Here is a 22,100-nt window from a genome sequence, read left to right on the forward strand (position 1 = left end):
TATTGGTAAAAAAATAAGTATAAGGGATTGTAGATAAAAAATGAGTGAAAATGTGTAATGCCTCTAAAGAATAAAAGATTTGTGAATAGAAGACTTAATATTTTCCTAGCGTCAAAATGTGAATTTAACTTAATTAAAATATGTATTAGTGTACACGAAACAATATAAAACGTAAGTTGTATTAAGAGTGTATAAATAATATAAAATAAAGGATGTACTAGTATTTTTTGCCTAAACGTCAAAAGTGTGAATTTATTTAACAAAGTATTTATACCAAGTCAATTTAATACAGTTATGAAAGTATTGACGACCTAAATCTTGCCTAAAGCGAATGACAATTTTAAGTTCAACAAACAAGGGGACAAGTAAATAAATATATCAAACCGTCATTCTAAAAATAAAGTTTCTACTATATAGTTTATGTTTTGTACAGTTATAAAAAAAAGCAGAAAGTAAATACAAACAGTGATTCGATGAAGTCTTCGAGTTCCTTCCGAGTGTCGTCTTCGGATGTATCTCCGGGTACCTGTATAAATACTTAGTAAAAGTGTTAGTAAGAGAATAAATAACTATCTAATGAATTAAAGAAATGATAAATAAACTTAAAATAAAAACCTGTCTTTTGTACATGGGAGACCTTGGAAATCGACGGAAATTTCTTCATCGGCCATTTGGGTTTAGTATTCGCCCAAATTAGTTTAACAAAAGTGATAAAAGGTGTAAAAATGTCATTGGCCGCCGGGAGTATTTTCCGGGCACAAAACCAACATTTTATTTGGCAAAAGGTAATGTAAAATAGTCAAATATCGACAGTAACAGCGGGTAGTAGCAAAGGAAGCAAGTTTCGCCCGCGAAGACGAAGCTCATCGCTGGAAAATAAAACAAAAATAAGTGCAAAACTTTTATATTTTTTTTACTGGAAGAAGAAAGCTCGTTTTCTATGCTGACCTACTGGATGCCACTGAATCAGTATCTGTAATTTCCTCTTGAGTACGAATTCTTACAGTGAGTGATAATTATCTTGATAAATGCAGAGAATGATACCAAAAACGACAAGCTATCAACTTTCTAGTGATCTTGTCTTACTCTTCTATTTCTTTTCCTTTAGTTCTCTTTTCTTGGGAGAATATCAGTGCATGTGTATTAACTCATCAATATGTTGATTTGCATGACTATGCAGAAATGGGGATACATATGCTGGAGAGTATTTTGCGGATAAGATGCATGGTTTTGGAGTATACCGCTTTGGAATGGCAGTCCAAAAAACGAAAAAAAAAAAAACAGTAGCAGACACTAATCATTTAAACGCTGGCCGGAGAAATCAAACAGTCACCGGAAAATTCAACTCCGGCCAGATCTGAAACGGGACGAAACAGATTGCCTGGAAACGCAAAAAATAGCCCAACAGTAGCACAACAAACAAACACAATTATACGTATACGAAAAATGTACAAAACACGAAACAAACGGGAGTCGTCGGAGATGGTGGGAGTTTTGGCGTGAAGGAAATGAGAACGGAGGGAGCAAAAGGGTGTGAATGGTGGTGCGTGGGCTGTACAGTGGTGGCGTTTGGTTGCTGCTGGCTGCTCCAACATTCCGAGCAGGACAAAAATAATTAAAAAAAAAATCGAAAAGAAGAAAGGGGGGGGGGCGGTGTCATTGGTGGTTGCTGTATGGTTGCTCCGGTTCATCGGAGCTAGAAGCTCCTCGCCGGAGCTGTGAGGAGAACAAAGGGGGGACTGTTTTGGTGGCGTTGTTTGGTTAGTGATGTTGTGGAGATGGAGCAACGTTTGGGAGAAAGGGAGATGAAGTGGGGGGTTGTGGGGGCTGTCCGGTGGTTGTGGTGATTTGGTGGAGGTGGGCGGCTGTTGGGTTGGAGAAATAAGGAGGAGGAAAAGACTTTAAGTTTATGAGAGAAAATAGGGAGAAAACTAAAAAAAAAATCCTAAACAAAAAATCTGAAATTATGTCCATCCCCCAAATAGAAATGCCCCCTCCCTTTTACTTATAATATAAAATGACCCCATTATTTATTCAAAAAATAAAAGAGTGCATCCCTTTGTCCCTTTTACCTTTTTTAACCAGTGTATAAAAATCTACTAATCAATGGATGAAGAACTCAACTCATCACTTCAAATGTCAATTTTTTTTTTAAAAGGTGACGAGACCTTGACTTGATCGAATTCTTACTCTGTGTTTAAAAATTACTTGCTCCGATTTTCTTTGCACTGTCGGACTGTACTAAAATATAGTTAATTAATACATGTATAAATAATAACGTAAGTATAAAATATAAATATTAATGTGTAAGATATGAAAATGTAGTGCTATAAAATTAAGAAACAATTATTAATTGCACAAATATGGTAGTATTACGCGGTACATGTGCAAAATAATGATTCTTGGAAAATGACAATAAATTGATAAAATTCCTAAAATAAGGATAATCATCAATAAATTGTCGAAAAATGTAAAAATGTGTAAAAAAAATGTATTTTGCGCTCTTTAACGAATCAGGGCCCCCAAAACGTTAATTTTAAGCACGCCGAGCCAAAATTAGGTGTCAACAAATGGTCACCACCGCAGGGTTGGGGGAATTAATGAGGGCCGCCACAACGGTGGGTCATTCCGCTGCAGCGGTCGACCGGAGACAGAAATCCATTTTTATATTGCAAATTTCGAAGTCATTAGCCACAAAACCCCAAAAGCAGTACCCAAGAAAGTGAGAGGTGATTTTCTAAGGCTAGGGTGAAGTTGTTCTTTGAGGGTAAGTCTTAAGACTTTTTATTATTTATTCCCTTATTATCTTTTAAGTTCTTATGCTAGTTCAGTTTCTTTAATGGTGAATGAAAAGACTTGAACCTTAGGATTGTTAAACCCTAGAATAATTGACGGATTGTTGATTTATTTAATGTTTAATCAGCTAGGAGGGTGGGTAATCACCTTCTAGGATGGGAAATTGGTTAATGGTGTTGGGAATTGTGTATTGAGACTTAGGGTTCTAATAAAAAAGGGAACTCTAGACTAAAATCTGTTTTGGAAGGATTAAATTGATTAGAAACCCATAAATTGAAAGATTATGATTGTTGGGATTATGATTATGATAAATTTACCATTTAATGATGGTTTCACCATTCGAAAAGGGTAGAAGTAATTGGTTCCTCTTTCCCAATGTTATCCCTATATTTATTAGAAGGTCTATTAACTACTTAGCATTATATTGCTAGACTTTGACCGTTCTGAGACACTTCAAAAATAGAAGGCTCGTGTAGAATATTTCGTGGCTCCTGTTCTGCATTCGAGGTAGGTTACGGCTTACTTTAGTTAGACTTTAATTAGCAAAACATATACATTGTATAAAATTGACGGGAGAAAGCATGATTAGGTCTTCAGACACGGTGTTTGGTTGGATTATCACCTAGGTTGGTATGATTTCTGATTATGTGGGCTTGTCGCCATTATTTTATTTAGCACACATAACTTTGTTAAATTTTAAATTATAACCCAAAAGATCAATTAGTTGCAACACAAAAATTAATTTGCATGTTAAATCCGGAACATGGAGAACATCCTTCAACCATACCGTATCATTTAGCCTGATCATCTCATCTTTAGTAGCCACCGAGTTATTTCCATCCGGAAGCCCAACCGTACACTTATGAATGTCCCGTTGATTACATAGCTCTTCCGAATTACTTGTCACATGGTTGGTAACCTCGGTGAGTTTTCGGTCTTACCATCCATTTTGTCGTTTGTGTTCATTTTTTGTGACTTCAACATATGAATCACAGTCTTCCAGTTCCCGTGGCTCAATTCGGGGGGGGGGGGGGGGGGGGGGTCCTATCCAATCTATGTTAACTGTCCGCGATTCTGCCTGATTTCCATCCCTGATCACCACAGTGTTAGCCAGGTTGTTGCCTCTTCCTCGACTGGATCTCGGACCACCTCTTTACTGTTGTGATTGTCCATGTCCCTGGCCATCTGTTTTTTTATCGCCTTTTTGATTACCTAGCCACCACTCTGGATAACTGATGAGTTGGAAGCATCCGTCAATGTCGTGATTAGATATCTTTCAATGTGTACAAAACAATCCATTATTTCTTCCCTTATCTTATTCCTGTTAAGAGTAATTTCCTTGAACTGCAAAAGCCATAGTTTCACGTCGGTCTTCCGTTTTACGCGCGACACCTTTCACGCGCTCTTCTTGTACCATCTTCGAATAGACTTTATTTAAAGGTGGCAGCAGGTCCTGTGCCAGTGAGTTAAACCTCACCGTTCCATACATTGTCTCATCCAATCCCCTGAGGAAAAGATGCATTTTTTTCTTCTTCTCTTTTGGCCTTTAAGGTCGTTCCCAAATTGCAGGTGCACTTACCACACGTACAAATTGGGAGCTGTTCATAATTTGTCAATTCTTCCCACAGCTTTGTCAGTTTTCCATGGTAATCCACTATGGTTCTATCACGACCTAAGCAGCCATGAGTGGCACCCACCTAAATCCCCTAGTGGGCGAACCATCCCCTTAACTAACTATCCAATCGATTACCAATGAATTAACCACTTTTAGACAAGTCAAGAATATAACAAATATAGGAATCACCCAAACGTCTAGTCATGCCATAAATAAATAACAATTGCGGAAGTCTAACTGTTACAACCCCAAAATTCGAAAGTCATCGTACAAGGACTCTAAGACACAACTGTCTAAAGAATGAACAACAGTCTGAAATAACCATAAATGTCTGAAATGAAATAGACATCCAAAATAAGAAAGATCTTCAGGCAACATGGCATGGATAGGAGCTCACCCTCGGATCTGATCAAGAACTGGTATCACGCTGGATATGAGGTCTGGTAGATGTCACTAGCTCATAATCTGCACTCAAAAGAATGCAGTAAGGTAGTATCAGTATAAACACTATGTACCGGTAGATATCATAAGCCAACTAAGATTAGTATCATGCATAAATCACAAATCAATAGAATAGAAAAATAGGCACAACAACACATAACTATATGAAACTATCAACAAGAATCATCCAACACCGAAATAAGATAAGCCCACACAACAATAACCAATAAAAGTAACTCAACCCATGTCATTACCAACACAACCATAACTCACGAATTATCTCAACTCTTTCACATATCCGTACACACATGCTAAATGGTATTATTTGCCCAAATAGCCATGACCTGTAGGGGATTCATGGTGTCCATGTACCACTCGCTCCGGAACTGATCTCGGATCACGAGCCCATAACTAGGCGACATCCTCACCTTGTGTCAAATGTGCCTTTTCACATATATATTGCCTTTCTCATCATAATGTATTTCCATTCCACAATCAATTAGGAATGTGAACAATTAATCCCACAAGTAATATCAAGACTCAAGAGTCAATTCATCAAAAGCCTGAACCAGCGCTTACTCCAAGTCAACAAGAAGAGTATTCATAAACTCCTGCTTAATCATATCATAATAGTTAATCACATAATCAATCAATTAATATCAAACTTAGAAATTTTCAACCACACTTTATGTCTGAAGCCCTAATCATGCTTCTGCTATCAATTTCATAACATATACAATCAACTAATCAAAATCTAATTCAAGTAGACCGTAACCTACCGCAAAGCCAAACAGGAACAATGAAATCACTCAGCAATAGCTTTCCTCTTTCGTAAAGCTTCAGAACGTTCAAAGTCTAGCAATAATAACGGTAAGTGAGTAATGGACCATCTACTCAAACAAACAACAATTGGGGAAGACAACCCAACTACTTCTACCCTTTTCAAATGGGTGAACTATCACTAAGTGTGAATTCATTATAAAATCAACACCAACCATCATACTACTCCTATTCATGGGTTTTCTAACCAATTCACCTCTTTTACAAGCAGTTTTTATGCTGAAGTTACCATCTTTATGAAATCCTAAGTCTCAATACATCATTCTTATCCATTAGAACTTGAATTCCCACCCTAGGAAATGATAATATGTACTCCTAGATGATTAAACAACAATAAAGTCACTAACCTATTCATTATTTAAGGGTTTCTCGAATTCTACGATTTTAGCCCTTTCATTCACCATTAACGAACCTTAAACCAATCATGGAACTTAAAGTTATAATGGAATGAACAAAGTCAATGGTTGAGACTTACCTTTCAAGAGTACTTTAGCCCTAGCCTTAGAAATTCGCCACAAGAGTTCTTGGGAACTGTTTTGGAGTTATTTGTGGAATGGGTTCGGAAATAAGAATATAAAACAGTGATTCTGCCTCCCGTCTAGCGCTGCAGCGGTCGATGTCTCGTTGCAGCGGTCTCGCTATAGCAGGAAACCTCCCGCTATGGTGGATCTCATTAACTCTTCCCTCCCCGCGGCGGCGGTCCCAGACCCGCCACGACAGACTCGCTACAACGGTCCCACAACCGCTGCAACGGTCCATTTTGACCAGTAGCTTAGGTTTTTCCACTAGTTTTTCAGCCGAAAATTCCCAACACCAATCCGAGGCTCTACAGACGCAAACCAACCATGCACATATTCATAAAAATACGCTACAGACTCACCCACAACCTCAGAATTCCCAACGGAGGTCTAGTTTTCTAAGTCACCCCCATAACGACCTAGTGGGTCGTTACAAGTCCTACCTTTCTGTTTGCACTCTATAAGTTCTGCCTTCAATTGCTGCATCTAGGGACCGTTGGCAACCGTAATACTCTCCTAGATACTTTTTCATACGTCCTAGTCTCGTGGAGCGTTGAGTTGATAGTCCACCGATCTTTCAAATCCGGTGACTCTTCATCCGATTTCTTTATTGTTACATCAACGAGATCGTATTTCTTCCTTACATTTAAGGTTGTCCTTGTGGATCTAGCCCATTCTTCATAGTTTTCACCATTCAATCAGACTTGTGTTATCACAATTCCAAGGTTTTCATTCGATGTAATGTCATACAGAGAGATAGTTTTTCTCTGAATCTTGTCGTCCTCACTGGCATGACTTTGCCTTTGTCACTGGCAATTTTATTGCCGTCACCAACCATTATCATGTATTCTAGGTTTTTATGTTCTTTCTAACGTGGCTCGATACCATGCTAAAATCGAAAGGGACGTGAAAGCAGTAAAGTGACAAGAATATTTTGGGAGAATTTTCACTGTGCTTTTCGTTCATATTATGACCTCCTTATAGACAAGTAAGTCACTGCCTAAAGTTACCCTATTCTAATATATAGAGAATTTAGAGATGGATTACGATCCACCACACTGTAAATCGCCCATTCACAATTAAAATTATCAAATATATCCTCTACGTATCCACATTTATTTGTTTCCTGCCTATTATTAGAGCATGATTGAACAGTATTGTATATCTTCTGTGGTATCCTACCTCATTAATTAAGTTCATCTTTCGTTTATATATTTGTCATTCAACTACATATGTACTTGCCCCCATAAAAATTATACATATATAAAGTTGCATTTTGAGTTGTTAAAGGTGTTTCTTATGAATATTTGGGTTAGTCTTTTCAATGCTCTCTTCTCTCTCATCAAGTTTGAAACCCTTTGACCTAGCCCTACCTACTGCTGCTATTGACCATGGCCATGATGGCCGGTGGACAGCCCCCACCTAGGAAAGTTCCACGAACCATATCAGAAACCTCCATATCCACAATCCCAACCCAAATCCTAATAATTTGCCTAGCGCATCATCCACATCCACATTCACAACCCCCATTACAAAACCAAACGAACCCAAACCAAATCGTTCCAAATAGTTTGCCTAATGGAATGACATATGCTAACATGTTGAAGCCAAACTTAGTAACACTACTACCTACCATACCCCTAAAACCTGTGAGTTTCATAAATGGAGAACCACATGTTGAATGGAATTCGAAGGAAGTAAAGCAACACCTTTTAAAAGATAATCTTCAGTATGCAGTTCTTGGTAATTTTCATATGAAATAATAAATATTAAGGCCCTTAGAACTGCTATTCTGGATCAATGTGGAATCAAGGGCACATGTGAAATAGGTCTTATTGAAGACAAGCATATTTTGATGAGATTATCACATTTGGATGACTATGTTAAAATAATGTCTACACCTGCTTATTACATTAAAATGGATACGAAATATTTCCAAATGAGGCCTATGATATGGAACACTGGTTTAAACCCAGTGAGGTGACCTCTGTTGTAGTCGCATGGATAAGCTTTCCTAAGCTTCCTCCAAATATTTTTGCTAAAGAGGCTGTGTTCTCTTTGGCATCTGCAGTTGGCAAACCATTAGTGGTTGATCTAGCTACTACAAATAAAACATGGCCAAGTTATGCTAAGGTTAAAGTGGAGATTGATTTAATGGTAACACATCCTCAGAGAATACATATTTCAGAAAGATATGAGCAAACAGGGAAGATAATGACAAAATGGGTTCAAATCAATTATGACTTTCTTCCTAAGTACTGCAAACATTGCAAATTACAAGGTCATACTGAGATAGAGTGTAGAGCATTGCATCCAGAATAAGAGAAATAGTATAGAGAGTCATTGAGACAGGACAAAAAAAAAAAAAGACAATCCAAAGGAAACAAATGCAGAGCACAAAAGAATTGCATATGAGGGGAGAATAAGAGGCTATAATCAGGCTAAGCAGGAGTGGATACAGAGAAGGAAAAACAACTATATCAAGGATTCTAGTGGAGTCATATTAGGGGAAATAAGGGATGGGGGAAAATCACAAGAGAACAAGAGTAAGGTAGAAACTTACAATACCTTTGATATCTTAACAAATGAAGAAGGTGATGAGCATGGATAGGAAATTATGAAACCTGCAACAGAAAAGACAAGTGATCAATAGATTGTTACATAACAAGTAAATCAGGGGGACAGAGAGAAGATCACACAAGCTATAGAAAAGGAGAAGCAAGGAGAGTCAGTTCAAATACACAGTCCAGGAAGGAGTAATAATTCAAAGTCACAGAAGAAGGCTAATTCAGTGCAATCATCTAGCAAAAGTAACAACAAAGGACAAAGAATAAAGGAAGAAGAGGAAGTCAGTTCAGCAAACAACATAAGTTCTCAGAATATACAGTCAACAGAGGAAGTAATAAACAGTCCAAAGGAAACCAATGATCACAAAGAGAATCTGCAACCACAAGTAAATAAGGTACAAGAACAACAAGGCAACAGTCCTGTACAATCTTCAGTAAAAGTATACAACATGGTGATAATATTCGAAACAAAGCAGGTAAAAGTAACAAGTCCATCAAAAAGGGGGTGGATAAAGGAGAATGTACAGCTTTGGAGGTTATAAATACTTAGCATGATACAAGATTATTAAAAATAAGGTTTTCAGGGTGAAAAGATCTAGATATTCATTCAATTGATCAAAAAATTCAAGCAGTGGCTAGAGCAGAAGATCTTTCTCCTAAACATGTGGATAAAGCAATAGGGAGAGGGAAAAAGAAGCAAATCAGAGACAACAGTGTACCACCAAGTCGTGGAGTTCAAACTAGAAGGACTTTGCAGAAACCTAATGTTACTTTATGAATGCAATCATTTAGAATATTAGATCTGTGAAAACAATGGATGCTTTTACAAGGTTAATGAAGATGCATCAGAAATATCAGTTTGGTTTCATTGGTTTATTAGAACCTTTTCAAGATGATAACAAGATAAAAGAGTATAGAAGGAAGATAGGGTTACAACATGCTTTTGTTAACTGTTCTAACAAGATTTGGCCTTTTGTGGAGGATATGTTTGAAGTGTCAATTCTGGTGGATCATCCACAACAGTTAACTCTCAAATTAAGGGTTCAATGGGATGAGACGGTTATTTCTTTGGTATATGCAAAGTGTACTCAAATTGAAATATTGGAACTGTGGAAATCTTTGGAGGATTTGTCTGTCACAACTCGTGTGCCATGGATGATAGGTTGGGACTTCAATGTCATCACATATGAGGAAGAAAAGTAGGGAGGCTTACCTGTCACCATACACGAAGTCCAGGACTTCAAAAATTGCATTCAAAACTGTTCAGTTATTGATTTGGGATTTAAATAGGGTAAATTTACCTGGTGGAATGGTCAAAGTAGAGATGATTGCATTTTTAAGAGATTAGACAGATGTCTAGGGAATCAGGATTTACAAGACAAGTACTCTGGATTGGAGGTGTCTCATTTAATCAAAATTGGATTTGATCTTGCACCTCTTCTAATCTCTTATTCAGGAGAAACTGAAATTTTCAAAAAACCTTTTAAGTTTCTCAATTTCTTGGCTAAGCATGATAAATATGTGAGTACAGTAAAGGAACATTGGAAGGAAGATTTCATAGCCAATCCTTTCAATTTGTTCCATTATAAGATGAAGAAGGTAAAGGCAGTTTTAACAAGGTGGAGTAAAGACACTTATGGGAACATCTTTCAGGAGATTGAGACCATGGATGATGTGATCAAAGTGCATGAAATTCAGTTTGAGCTTCAGCCTACATCTACAAACAGGGAGAGATTGCACAAAGTTCAAGATGATCTGAACAGGTATTTGTACTTAGAGGAAGAATTTTGGAAACAAAAAGTAGGATGCAATGGTTTAGAGATGGAGACAGAAACACTGCTTTTTTCCATGCTTATGTGCAAGATAGAAGAAAGAGTCTGCAATTAAAAAGAATTCAGGACCAGAATGGGAATTGGATAGAATCTAAGGAGGAGTTATCACAAAAAGCAATCAGGTTCTTTTCAGAGCAGTTTACTAAGGAAGAAGATCCAACAGATTTGAAATTTTAGATCATGTTCCACAGATGATTACTGCAGACCAAAATAATGTTATGGGGGGATTTCCAACTGAAGAAGAAGTCAAGAAAGTGGTCTTTAGTCTAAATGGAGAAAGTGCTGCTGGACCAGATGGATTTACTAGGGTTTCTATCAGGCTTGTTGAGAAATCATAAAGGAAGATTTTACTAATATGGTTAAAGATTTTTTCAGTGGAGCTGAGTTACCTAGATTTATTACACATACTAATTTGGTCTTATTGCCTAAGAAAGATATCATCAATACCTCTCAGACATGAGACCAATTAGTTTGAGCAATTTTAGTAATAAAATCATCTCAAGACTGATTTATGAAAGAATGGTGGAGGGTTTAGCAGACATAGTATGTTGGAGGGTTTAGCAGACATAGTATGGTAGAGGGTTTAGCAGACATAGCTTTCTTAAACCAAGCAGGTTTTGTAAAAGGAAGAAGCATAGTGTAGAATATCCTACTTACTCAGGAAATTATTTTAGATATCAGACTGAGGACAAAATTTGCTGATGTAATCATGAAACTAGATACGGCTAAGGCCAATGGTAGGGTTTCATGGATTTTCCTATCAAAGTTCTAAGAAGGCTAGGTTTTTCAGAAGTTCTGATAGATATGATTTTCAGACTTGTTAGCAGCAATTGGTATTCAACGTTAATCAATGGGCAACAACAAGGATTCTTTCAATCCTCCAAAGGTGTTAAAAAAAGGATTCCTATCTCCTACTTTGTTTATTTTAACTACAGAGGTGTTGACTAGAAATGTTAATGCTCTACACCACATTTTTCAATTTAAAGGTTATGGCATGTCTAAATGGAGTCCTAGGTGATGATATGATCATTTTCTCTTTAGCAGATGTATTTTCTTTACATCTTATTATGGAGTTTTGAAGAAATATGAGAAAACATCAGGGCAAAAGATCAACAGGGAGAAAAGTGCAGTCTATATGCATAAAAAAGTGCCAGGTGATGTGAGCAGCACTGTTGAAATTGTAACAGGTATTGGGAGAAAAGATTTTCCTTTCCCCTACTTAGGTTTCTCTATTTATCATAGTAGGAGAAAGAAAGATTTTTTCACCCAAATTCTGATGAAAATAATGAATAGACTACAGAGTTGGAAAGGGAAACTATTATATTTTGGGGGTAGAGCTATTCTTATTAAGCATGTACTTCAAAGCATGCCAATTCATCTTTTGTCAGCAGTTAATCCTCCTATAGGTGTAATCAGACAAATGCATAAAATGTTTGCTCAATTTTTTTGGCAATATAATAGGAGGTAAAAGTAGACATTGGGCTTCTTGGAATCATCTTTATTTACCATTAATGGAAGGAGGGATGGGGTTCAAATCTCTACATGATGTATCTGATGCTTTATTCTGTAAATTATGGTGGAATTTCAAGACAAAACCATCATTATGGAGTGCCTTCATAATCAATAAGTATTGCAGAAAAGAAAGTCCAGTGACTATACAATGGAGATATGGATCTCAAACTTGGAAGAATTTGCTACAAGCTAGAGACCTTATAGATCATCACATTTGGTGACAAGTAGGCATGGGAAATTCTCAATTCTGGTTTGATAACTGGACAGGAATGGGTGCTTTGTACCACTCTGTAGAAGGGTTTCATGAGAATGTTCAAAATGTGTCAGATGTGGTGGAACATGGACATTAGAACATGGAAAAATTGAATGAGTTGTTACCTGAAGATATTGTACACCATATTAATAACAATATCAGACCTCCAAGATTAGAGAGAGGTATGGACAGGCCATGGTGGATATTGGATACTAAAAGAGGATGCACAGTAAAGTCAGCATGGGATTATAACAAGAGGGTCAACTATGGATTTGTATAAGCATATATGGATTAAAGGATTGACTTTCAAGATCTGCTTTTTCCTTTGGAGGTGTTGGAAATATAAGATACCTTTGGATGATGTTTTGAAGAAAATGCAGTACAATATGGCATCCAAATGTTAGTGTTGTTCCAGTTCAAAAGAAGAAACAATTCAACATTTGTTTGCCACATCTTATGCTGCTAACAGGACTTGGTCCTTTTTTTCTTTAATTGCAAGTTTGAGCATAGATGGATTACCTTTACAACAAAGAATTGTAAAGTGGTGGAATGCACTAGTTAAAGGGAGAGTGAAGATGATTTATAAGGCTATTCCAGCTATCATTATTTGGGAACTACAGAAGAGAAGGAATACATTTAAGCATGGAGGGAAAAGATCAGTTGGGAGAGTCATATACATGGTTTTTGCAACTATACAAAGACTGGTGCTGGTCAGAAATCCCTCAATCACACAAGTGCCACAAATATGGGAAGATTTGATGCAAATGCTAGAAGAAGGAAGTAATAGGCTGAAAGTTACAAAGGTTATATGAAATTTTCCACCATCAGAATGGTTGTTGTGTAATACAGATGGAGCATCTAGGGGAAATCCAGGTAGGAGTGCTTATGGGTTTTGTTTGAGGAATACATATGGGAATTTGGTTTATGCTCAAGCTGCAGATATAGGCATTACTACAGATACAGATGCTGAGGTGATGTCAATCTTGGAAGCTCTGAGATATTGTAAAATTGCAGGAATGGATAACATCATTATGCAAACTGACTCTGCAATGATTTATAAAATTATGGAGGAAGGTTGGAGACCACCATGGGGAATTGTTAGCTGGATTAAAGAGATTATGGAGTTAAGAAGTGCTATGATTGTCTCCTTCAGTCATATTTTGAGAGAAGGAAATAAACTAGCTGATGCTTTGGCTAACCAGGCTTTAGATGAAGTCTCTTTTTAGTTTCATAATTTTCAGGGTTTAACATCAATGTGTAGAAATATTCTCAATAGTGATAAGACTCATATTCCTTACTTGAGGATAAGGACTACAAAATAATGGAAAAAGTTGATGAAATAAAGGTGGATAGGTTGGAAAGCTGGAGAAAGGGCAAGGGGAGAAGTTTTTATCATCAAGTTCAAATCCATATGGAGGAGAACTAGGTGGTATTTTTGACTAACTTTGTTTGTTTTTTTACAGGTTTCTAAACTACAATATCCAGAACATACAGTGACTAGCAATTGTAAGCTCAGATTGCTAACAACTAGAGTATTGAAGAGACGACAACAACAACACAAAAACAACAATGAGCATGGAAAAGAATCATACATTCTTTCAAGCAGAGGAATTGTCAACAAAAATCAGGAACATCATAGAGGGAGCATTTATAATCAAATTCTCAGCAATAGTTCAGACCAAATAGATTGAATAGATGTTTTATTTGTGGTATTAGCATCAATTGGTGCTCATTCAAATAGACAAATATCAAATCTATGCAAGTCCAAACTACAAAGAGAAGGCGAAAGTGATCAACAAGCACAACATATAAAAGGAACCAGTTGCAGTAATGGAACACAAATCATGGAAGAAGTAGAACTTACAAAGGAAGAAGAAGGTGCAAACGTCAGAATGAGCTCAAGCAGAGGTCCATTCAGCACAGATCGAGCTACAAATGTCATGAGGAGCTCAAGCAAGGATCGATTCAACACAAATCGAACACAAAATTGGTACATGCGGAACAAGAACAAGGCTAAAAAGGTTCAATCGAGTCAGAAACAAGGAAAAATGAAGAAATTTAAGAAGACTGAAGCTTTACCTGAAGATGGTGAGATGAGAAAGGAAGAACAACTTCACACATGGAGGAGTAAATCAGAATTTAACAATCAAAGCAACATCATGTTGTCTCTTCATCGTTTTCACACCACCAGAGGTGAAGATCGAAGAAAATTACGGCTGAAGATAAAGAGAAGAACCCGAAGTTTTAGGGTTTTATTTAGGAAAGTTGGGCAAATATTATTAGTTTTTGATGTTTTTTTTTTTGGGCCTGACCCGATTTGGGTTGGGTTTTTTTGAACCTGTTGATTTTCTACATAATTAATAAAAGCCCGGATGGGCATAATTCATTTTAAAAAAATAAAATAAAATTGAGTTGTTCGTAGTGTCCCTTTAATTTGTTTTATATCATGATGATAGTGACTTGATTGTGGCGAATATAAGGCAGCTCCCTACCCATATGATATCTATAGAAAATAAAAACATGTAAGTGGGGATCGGAGGAATACTCCCTCCATCGCAAATAATTTTGCCTTTTTCCCATTTCCACAGTCAAATTATGTTAACTTTGACTAATATTATAAGTTTTTTTTATTTAATCGTAGTGATATGAGACAATTGTAACCTTTTGTACTTTTTGAATAGTTTGTGAATGTCTCGATTATATTTTTAAAATATTGAGTTAATATAATCATATTTAGTTTAAAGGATTAGTCAAGTTAACTTTGGATTAGTGAAACATGACAACTAATTTGGGATGATGAGAGTATGATACATTTTGACTGATATAATCCATTGAGTTCTGACGGATATTCTATTAAGGTAAAATGGGACAAACGAAGTAATAACTAGTAGCAGCTGCAAAAGAATAAATCGAATTGAATATTTTAATTTTCTTAAAATAATATCAATTTCTGCTGACGGCAAAGAGAAGAATACTAATTTGGGATTAGTCAAGTTAATTTTGAATAAGTGAAACATGACAACTAATTTGGAATGAAGAGAGTATTATACATTTTGACTGATATAATCCATTGAGTTCTGACGGATATTCTATTAAGGTAAAATGGGACAAACGAAGTAATAACTAGTAGCAGCTGCAAAAGAATAAATCAAATTGAATATTTTAATTTTCTTAAAATAATATCAATTTCTGCTGACGGCAAAGAGAAGAAAAAACATTCGATTCATTGAGTGGACACGTTTCTAAAGGATACACGTCCAAAAACGGACACACTTAAAGACTGTTGACCACATGACCGAACTATGTAAACTCAAGTGATGAAGCAGCACATGCAAAGCTCACTTATTCTAAGCACAACAAAATTTCCAAAAACACAAATTCAAATTAATTGACGCCTAGCTAGCCATTGGCAAGCATATTATGATCAAACTAACAAGATAGAAATTCGATAGAAGCTACTAAGTAGATATCAGTCACTTAGCAGATAGAAGTTACTGATCAACAAGTGAAACCAGTAGGAGGATTCCTTCCACAGTTGTTGAGAACTAGGCTGAGTGACAGTGGCACATTCAAATTTATTCCCAGCACATTTGCTCTTATGGCAGTGCACAAGCAAACTGCTGCCTCTAGATCTGCTAGCCCTGCAATTAAACTGCAGCATGGCAAAGTTGGAGGAGACCCCACCACTACATTCACCAAATTAAGTAAATTAGCACATACCCCAAGTTTCAAAGCATCTCTTGGACACCTTCCTTGTCCACCACCACCATTGCCCGAACCACCACCACGATTGCCTGAGCCACCGCCGTTGCCCGAACCACCACCGTTGCCCGAGCCACCACCGTTTCCAGAGCCACCACCATTTCCGCAAGTGCTACAATTATTGGTTCCAGTTACAAGAGCCAAGAAGAGGAGATTCAATGATAAGAAAAGGGTAATGGAGGCCTGATTTTTGGAAGCCATATCAACAATAAGAGCTAATTTATGTAGTGAGTAGGAATGAGAAAAGGTGTTTTAACTCGGAAGATGATGGTTGAATTGTGCTAGTAGTAATGATGGGTATTTATACGAATCCGCGACTTAAGTAGCACAAAAAAAGAAAAGTTGAACCAAACTAGTACAAAAAAAAAAAAAAACACATTAATAGGATTTCGTGCGTGAAAGGACCAAACTGCAAAAATGCACTTTGAGCCTTTCACGCACGAAATTCGTGCGTGAAAGGAGTAAGTTGCAAAAATATAGTTTCCACCGTTCACGCACTAATTTCGTGCGTGAAAGAGCAAGTTGCCTTTTTGCCTTTCACGCACGAATTTAGTGCGTGAAGGAGGCCAACAAAAACCCGTCCCCTCCTTCCCCACCCCAGAACCCGACAGTTCACCCCCACCCACCGCCATTAACGCCGACTTTCGGTGGTCCTCAACCCCAAAAACGCTATTTTCTTGTTGTTTTTCAATCCAAAACTCAATATTCTTGGTATATTGAAGTGTAGGAACAAGTTTCTAAGGTTAGATTTTGGAATAGAGCGGCGCAGAGGTCATTTTGAAAACTCAAAAAAACCTTCAATCTAGGTATTTCACTACGAAGTTTTTATTACACTGCTAAATATATTATTACCCTAAGGATTGTTGAGGTGGATCTGCCGTTTTGCGCTATTTTTTTGTGCGTTTTTGGGCAGTGCCCTCGCACTGTTGGGACTGCCCCCTTTTTTTTTTTTTTAAATTTGTTTATGTATTGTTAATTAGTTAATTATTTAGTAATTGTTTATTTAGTATTTATTAATTGTTCGATTAGCGACTTAAGTATTTATTAATTGTTATACTAGCTATTTTAATTGTTAAACTAGCTAATTATTTATTGAGTTTTTGTTAAGCCAATTGTTTATTTGCTAATAATTTCTTAATTGTTTCATTAGTTAATTAATTGTTTATTTGTTAAATATATGATAATAATTTATTAATTTTTTGATTAGTTACTTAATTGTTTATTTATTAAATATATGATAATAACTTGTTAATTATTTGATTAGTTAGTTAATTTTTTATTTATTAATTATTTATACTAATTGTATGCTAACTAATTGTTAATTATTTGACTTATTAATTTTTAATCTTTATATTTTAGGATTGAAAACCCTTAGTTTAGGATTCATAACCCGTAGCTTAGGATTGAAAACACTTAATATAATTTTCGATAAAAGATTACATAACTAATATTACTTGTTAATGATTTATTTAAAATACGTAAAATAGATGGGTCACCACAATCCTTAATAAAATTTTCCATAAAAGATTACATAACTAATATTACTTGTTAGTGATTGATTTAAAATACGTAAAACAGATGGGTCACCACAATCCTTAATAAAAAAATTGATAAAAGATTACATAACTAATACTACTTGTTAATGATTGATTTAAAATACGTAAAACAGATGGATCACCACCCTCTTGATCCGGGGCCCTTCGACCGAGAGTTACTGTATCTTCAGCCCGAGCATAGGTCGCAACATATATGGACATCCGACCTGCAGCCTGAGTCTCAGGTTCGTACCCGGTTAGGGGACTCAGCATGAGAGATCTTAACTGCTCACCCCCCACATCCTCGTGTCCTGGATATACTACGTCGGGGCGGTATCTACCGGTGCGGCGAAGTTGGTCGGGTACAGCACGATAGGTCGCTAGTGACTACATTGATTGAGAGGTGGCGACCGGAGACGCACACATTTCATCTTCGCACCGGTGAGGCTACCATTACCCTTCAGGATGTAGAGGTCATTTATGGGCTACAGGTTGATGGACGCCCATTGTATGTTGAGGAGCCCCCTGTGCTGCCACCTTACCGGGATGAGTTGACTAAGCTCACCAATTTCGAGGCTCTGGAAGGTCATATTTCCGGCCAGAGTCGGCTTTTATTGTCGGCCCTTTACGCTCACTTGCGCCTCACAGACATGCAGCATCCGATTGGAGAGGACACGCCTCAGGCTGATGTTGACCGACGCGCGCGTCTATACCTACTCGTCATATTCGGGGCCATCCTGTTCCCGAACACTTTGGGTTCGCATTTGAGCTTGAGGTATCTTCGGTATATCGACGATCTTGCCGAGATAGGATGTTATAGTTGGGGCGCTGCTGTGTTGGGCTACATGTATCGAGGATTCTGCCGATGTTCTATGGGCACGAGGCTAGAGGTCCCTGCATTTTGCTCGCTCCTTCAGGTGATATATTTAAGTCTGTGTAATTAAACACAAAATATATTTTTTTAAAACGACGACTGATAAAATGTTTTTTAAATGACTATATCAGATATGGGTGTGGACTAGGTTGAGACCTTTTCAGCCCATACCAGTGATGGGGGGATGCGATGGAGCATCAACAACGAAAATGGGCTGCAAAAATGGATCTGATCAGGGCAGTGAGTGAACCCGCATATGTTTGGTTGATGAAGCTCGAAGTTGAAAAATGGACGTTTCATGCTGATGGAGGCAAAAGATGGGGCATGCTCACAACAAACAGCTCGGAATCTTTCAATGGCTTGCTAAAATCTGCTCGAGGACTACCTGTCACCGCAATGGTGAGAATGACTTTCAAGCAGGTTGTGGAGCGATTTGTTGTTAGGACAAGGCAGGCTAGAGCGATATTAGCCGACGGCGGGACATGGATGCCAAAGCCCTTCAAAAATATGGAGCATTATAGAAAAACATGTGAGCATCAACAAATGACTGAGTATGACCCAATTCAACATGTATATTAAGTTAGGATGGGTTATCACAACGGTAAGGGTGGAAACGTGCATACCGTTTATGAGGCAACAAGAACATGCACTTGCGGTAAGTGGCAAACGTATTACATGTCGTGTTCTCATGCTGTCAAGTGCTTCGAGAGAATGAGAAAAACGGTAACAAGTTATGTGGCGGGGGAATACAAGGTCCACAGTTACCTTAGAGCATATTCCGGCCAATTCCACCCGCTTGGTAATGAAGCTTATTGGCCAAACGAGCCGTTTTCGATGGTTGCTAATAAGGATTACATCAGGAAATTGGACATTAACTCACAGAGTCGTAGACCCAATCAAATGGATGTTAGTGAAAGAACTTATTCTCGCAAGTGCTCTACCTGTAAGCAATATGGCCATGACAAGCGTTCGTGTGGGCAACAAGGCCGTGGTAGTACAAGCACGTCTCGAAGTAATAGAGCCTCTAGAACTTGAAGATTGTATTATTCTTGTAATTTATTATTGTATTACTTTGAATTAGTATTGTAATTAGATGGAATGAATTATTTTTTAATTAGTATAAACCTCTCGTATTGGATGAATTATTATTAAATCAAATATTTATATTTGTACATTCAAATATAATAAAACACTTAAATCAAAACCCTATAAGTATGGCAAGTTTCAAAACTTACTTCGGGGCACTTTAGAACCCCTAAAACGGCGATCCAAACGTTTAGGTGGACTTGATGTAATGAGCCGACATTATTGTACGCAAAAAAAGATATTAAGTTTTATATAAAATATTGATATTTTGGGGTTTTGAAACATGACTAATCTTTGCCCAAAGTATGGAAAAATGTGATTTGAAAGGTAACACAAAAAAAAAAAAAAAAAAAAAAAAAAAAAAAAAACTCTGCTGCTTCACGCACGAATTTCGTGCGTGAAAGGCTCAAAGTGCATTTTTGCAGTTTGGTCCTTTCACGCACGAAGTTCGTGCGTGAAACCTATTAATGTGTTTTTTTTTATACTAGTTTGATTCAACTTTTCTTTTTTTGTGCTACTTAAGTCGCGGATTCGTATTTATACTTGTAACGAGGCTGATTTTTGCACATAAAAAATTATAAATCATACGAAATTAGTAACCAAAACATGTACTATTATTAGCCTATATATACTTCTTGAATATTGGTAGTGCATGATTTGCGTGGTGGTGAAAATGTTAAAAAAGCATCGCCGTGATTTGATTTGACCGAGATTAAATTACTTAGTAGCTAGCTTAGCTTGAAGCTGATTACAGCTATGCGTGCTAGCTAGCTTTATAGCTATTGGGAAAAATTGAATTGCTTTTAGCTACCACTAAGCTAGTATTAGAAATTCCCGTGATCAAAGGCATTTCTACAGAATGTTCGAAATTGAGTTATTCTTTAGAAACTTCCCATGCCTTGAGCATGTATAATACATAATTCTGGTAACATGGGCGTTTATCTGAGAACTCAAAATTTTAACATAACTGCATGTCAAGACAAACTAATCGAGATATTGTACTCCAATTATGACTGGTTGATGTTACTTTATTATCAAATGGAAAAGACATATAAAATGGAACAAAAACGAGCTCATCTTTGTTCTCAATATTATTTACATGGATACTCGTGGACATCAAATATTAATTACTATACTTGAGACTCAATATAAAGCCTCAGCCATGCCATCAAACCTTACTTGTTTTCATATCGATTTCTTTTAATAGTTGAGTATGAAAAAGGAGATAATATTAGGTTCGATTATTGAGGTCTCTACTAATTATTTTCTTTAACATGGAATATAAAGCACTAGGAAATAAGCAGGTATCAATTATTATTTAGGATAAAACTTTGAAATACAATTAGGAGACTTCGAATCACGGGAAATGGTTGTAGCGTTATCCTAATTAAGTTAATTGCTCCTGCAGGTCATGTGAAGTAGATTAGTTTGGTTGTCATATCAAAATAGATGATATCTACACGTTATTGTCTTCTTTTTTGTTTTTTTGCTTGAGAGTTTGAAGTTTAAGATATTCTAAAGTCAGAGAATACGGGTGTGCAATTTTTTCTTGCTTGAGTCTAGAAGTTCCATGATTATCTAAAGTCAGAAGATATGCTAGCGGTGTTCGATGATTGTCTAAAATCAGAAGATATGCAAGTGGTGTAAATAGATGAATTACTATTGAAACCTCTGTTTGATCTAAGATCCTCCAATTATGTTCAGTGCACATGTGAAGTGAGTGGAATTAAGAGGCTGTCGTTTGGTTTGAGGTCAAAATAGTCCCGGGATTACAATCCCGGGACTAATTTATACCATCTGTTGGTATTATTTTATACCATCTGAAAGATGGTATAAAATAATACCAGTATAAGTGGGTTAAGAAGGTATAAGTTGAGTTATTCCAGCACTAATTTTTATACCACGTTTGGTACAAGGTATAAAATAATCCCGGAATAAATCTATACCTTATACCAAACGTGGTATAAAAATTAGTACCGGTATAATCCATGTTATACCTTAAACCAAACGACCACTTAGCCTCTAATACTAATGAAATGTGGTAATTAAGCTATTTAATCATTACAAATTCTCTGAATATTAAATTCCTCAGAAGTTTATATGCTAGACTATGTTTTTCTTTAATCGATTTAATGTACACATTGAATATGCGGGTAAGTTATTTCCCATTGCCGTGTTTTGTAAACTACCTCAAATATCTTTTACAAACTAGATAAATGACAATTTCCGTTTATGAGAAGGAGATATAAACAAATGTACTTAGTTAACGTGCTTTGGATTAGTATGAAAGGAATCCTTTGATCGATCTTTATTTTTGGCATTAGTCGATCTGTTAGATTATTGTCCCTTTGCGCCATGGCGGAACTAGAAATTTTATCAAGGATGTTTAAGATTTAAAAGAGTAAATAATCCAAAAAAAAAAAATATATTGATAAGTGGGTGCGCTATTATCTTATTCAACTTAGTGAT

The 22,100-nt window shown here is 36.6% G+C and overlaps 1 protein-coding gene and 1 long non-coding RNA gene across 5 annotated transcripts; both read right to left on the reverse strand.

Moving 5' to 3' along the window:
- Positions 1–389: 389 nt before the first annotated feature.
- LOC132631721 (uncharacterized) lies at positions 390–2,016 on the reverse strand. Its single transcript, XR_009579044.1, has 2 exons — positions 616–2,016; positions 390–526 (listed from the first exon to the last, which is right to left on the reverse strand). It is a non-coding gene; the product is annotated as an uncharacterized LOC132631721 (long non-coding RNA).
- A 6,015-nt stretch (positions 2,017–8,031) lies between these two features.
- On the reverse strand, positions 8,032–16,429 carry LOC132631722 (14 kDa proline-rich protein DC2.15-like). Of its 4 annotated transcripts, none has more exons than XR_009579045.1 (3): positions 16,095–16,429; positions 8,774–8,834; positions 8,032–8,275 (listed from the first exon to the last, which is right to left on the reverse strand). XR_009579045.1 is itself a non-coding variant. In XM_060347414.1 (3 exons), exons 1-2 carry the CDS (start codon positions 16,335–16,337, stop codon positions 8,826–8,828), a joined length of 252 nt encoding a protein of 83 aa, XP_060203397.1. In that variant the 5' UTR covers positions 16,338–16,429; the 3' UTR covers positions 8,032–8,275; positions 8,779–8,825. The 4 variants fall into 4 exon arrangements, 3 of the variants coding, with proteins under 3 accessions (XP_060203397.1, XP_060203396.1, XP_060203395.1); XM_060347414.1 differs by having other exon boundaries at positions 8,779–8,834; XM_060347413.1 differs by lacking the exons at positions 8,032–8,275; positions 8,774–8,834 and adding an exon at positions 15,576–16,026.
- Positions 16,430–22,100: the final 5,671 nt, after the last annotated feature.

The sequence above is a fragment of the Lycium barbarum genome, chromosome 3 (assembly GCF_019175385.1).
Source record: "Lycium barbarum isolate Lr01 chromosome 3, ASM1917538v2, whole genome shotgun sequence".
NCBI lineage: Eukaryota > Viridiplantae > Streptophyta > Magnoliopsida > Solanales > Solanaceae > Lycium > Lycium barbarum.

What these genes read in the sequence shown, in the direction of transcription:
- LOC132631722 (XM_060347412.1), bottom strand. Translation starts at nt 16,337, where the DNA reads ATGGCTTCCAAAAATCAGGCCTCCATTACCCTTTTCTTATCATTGAAT.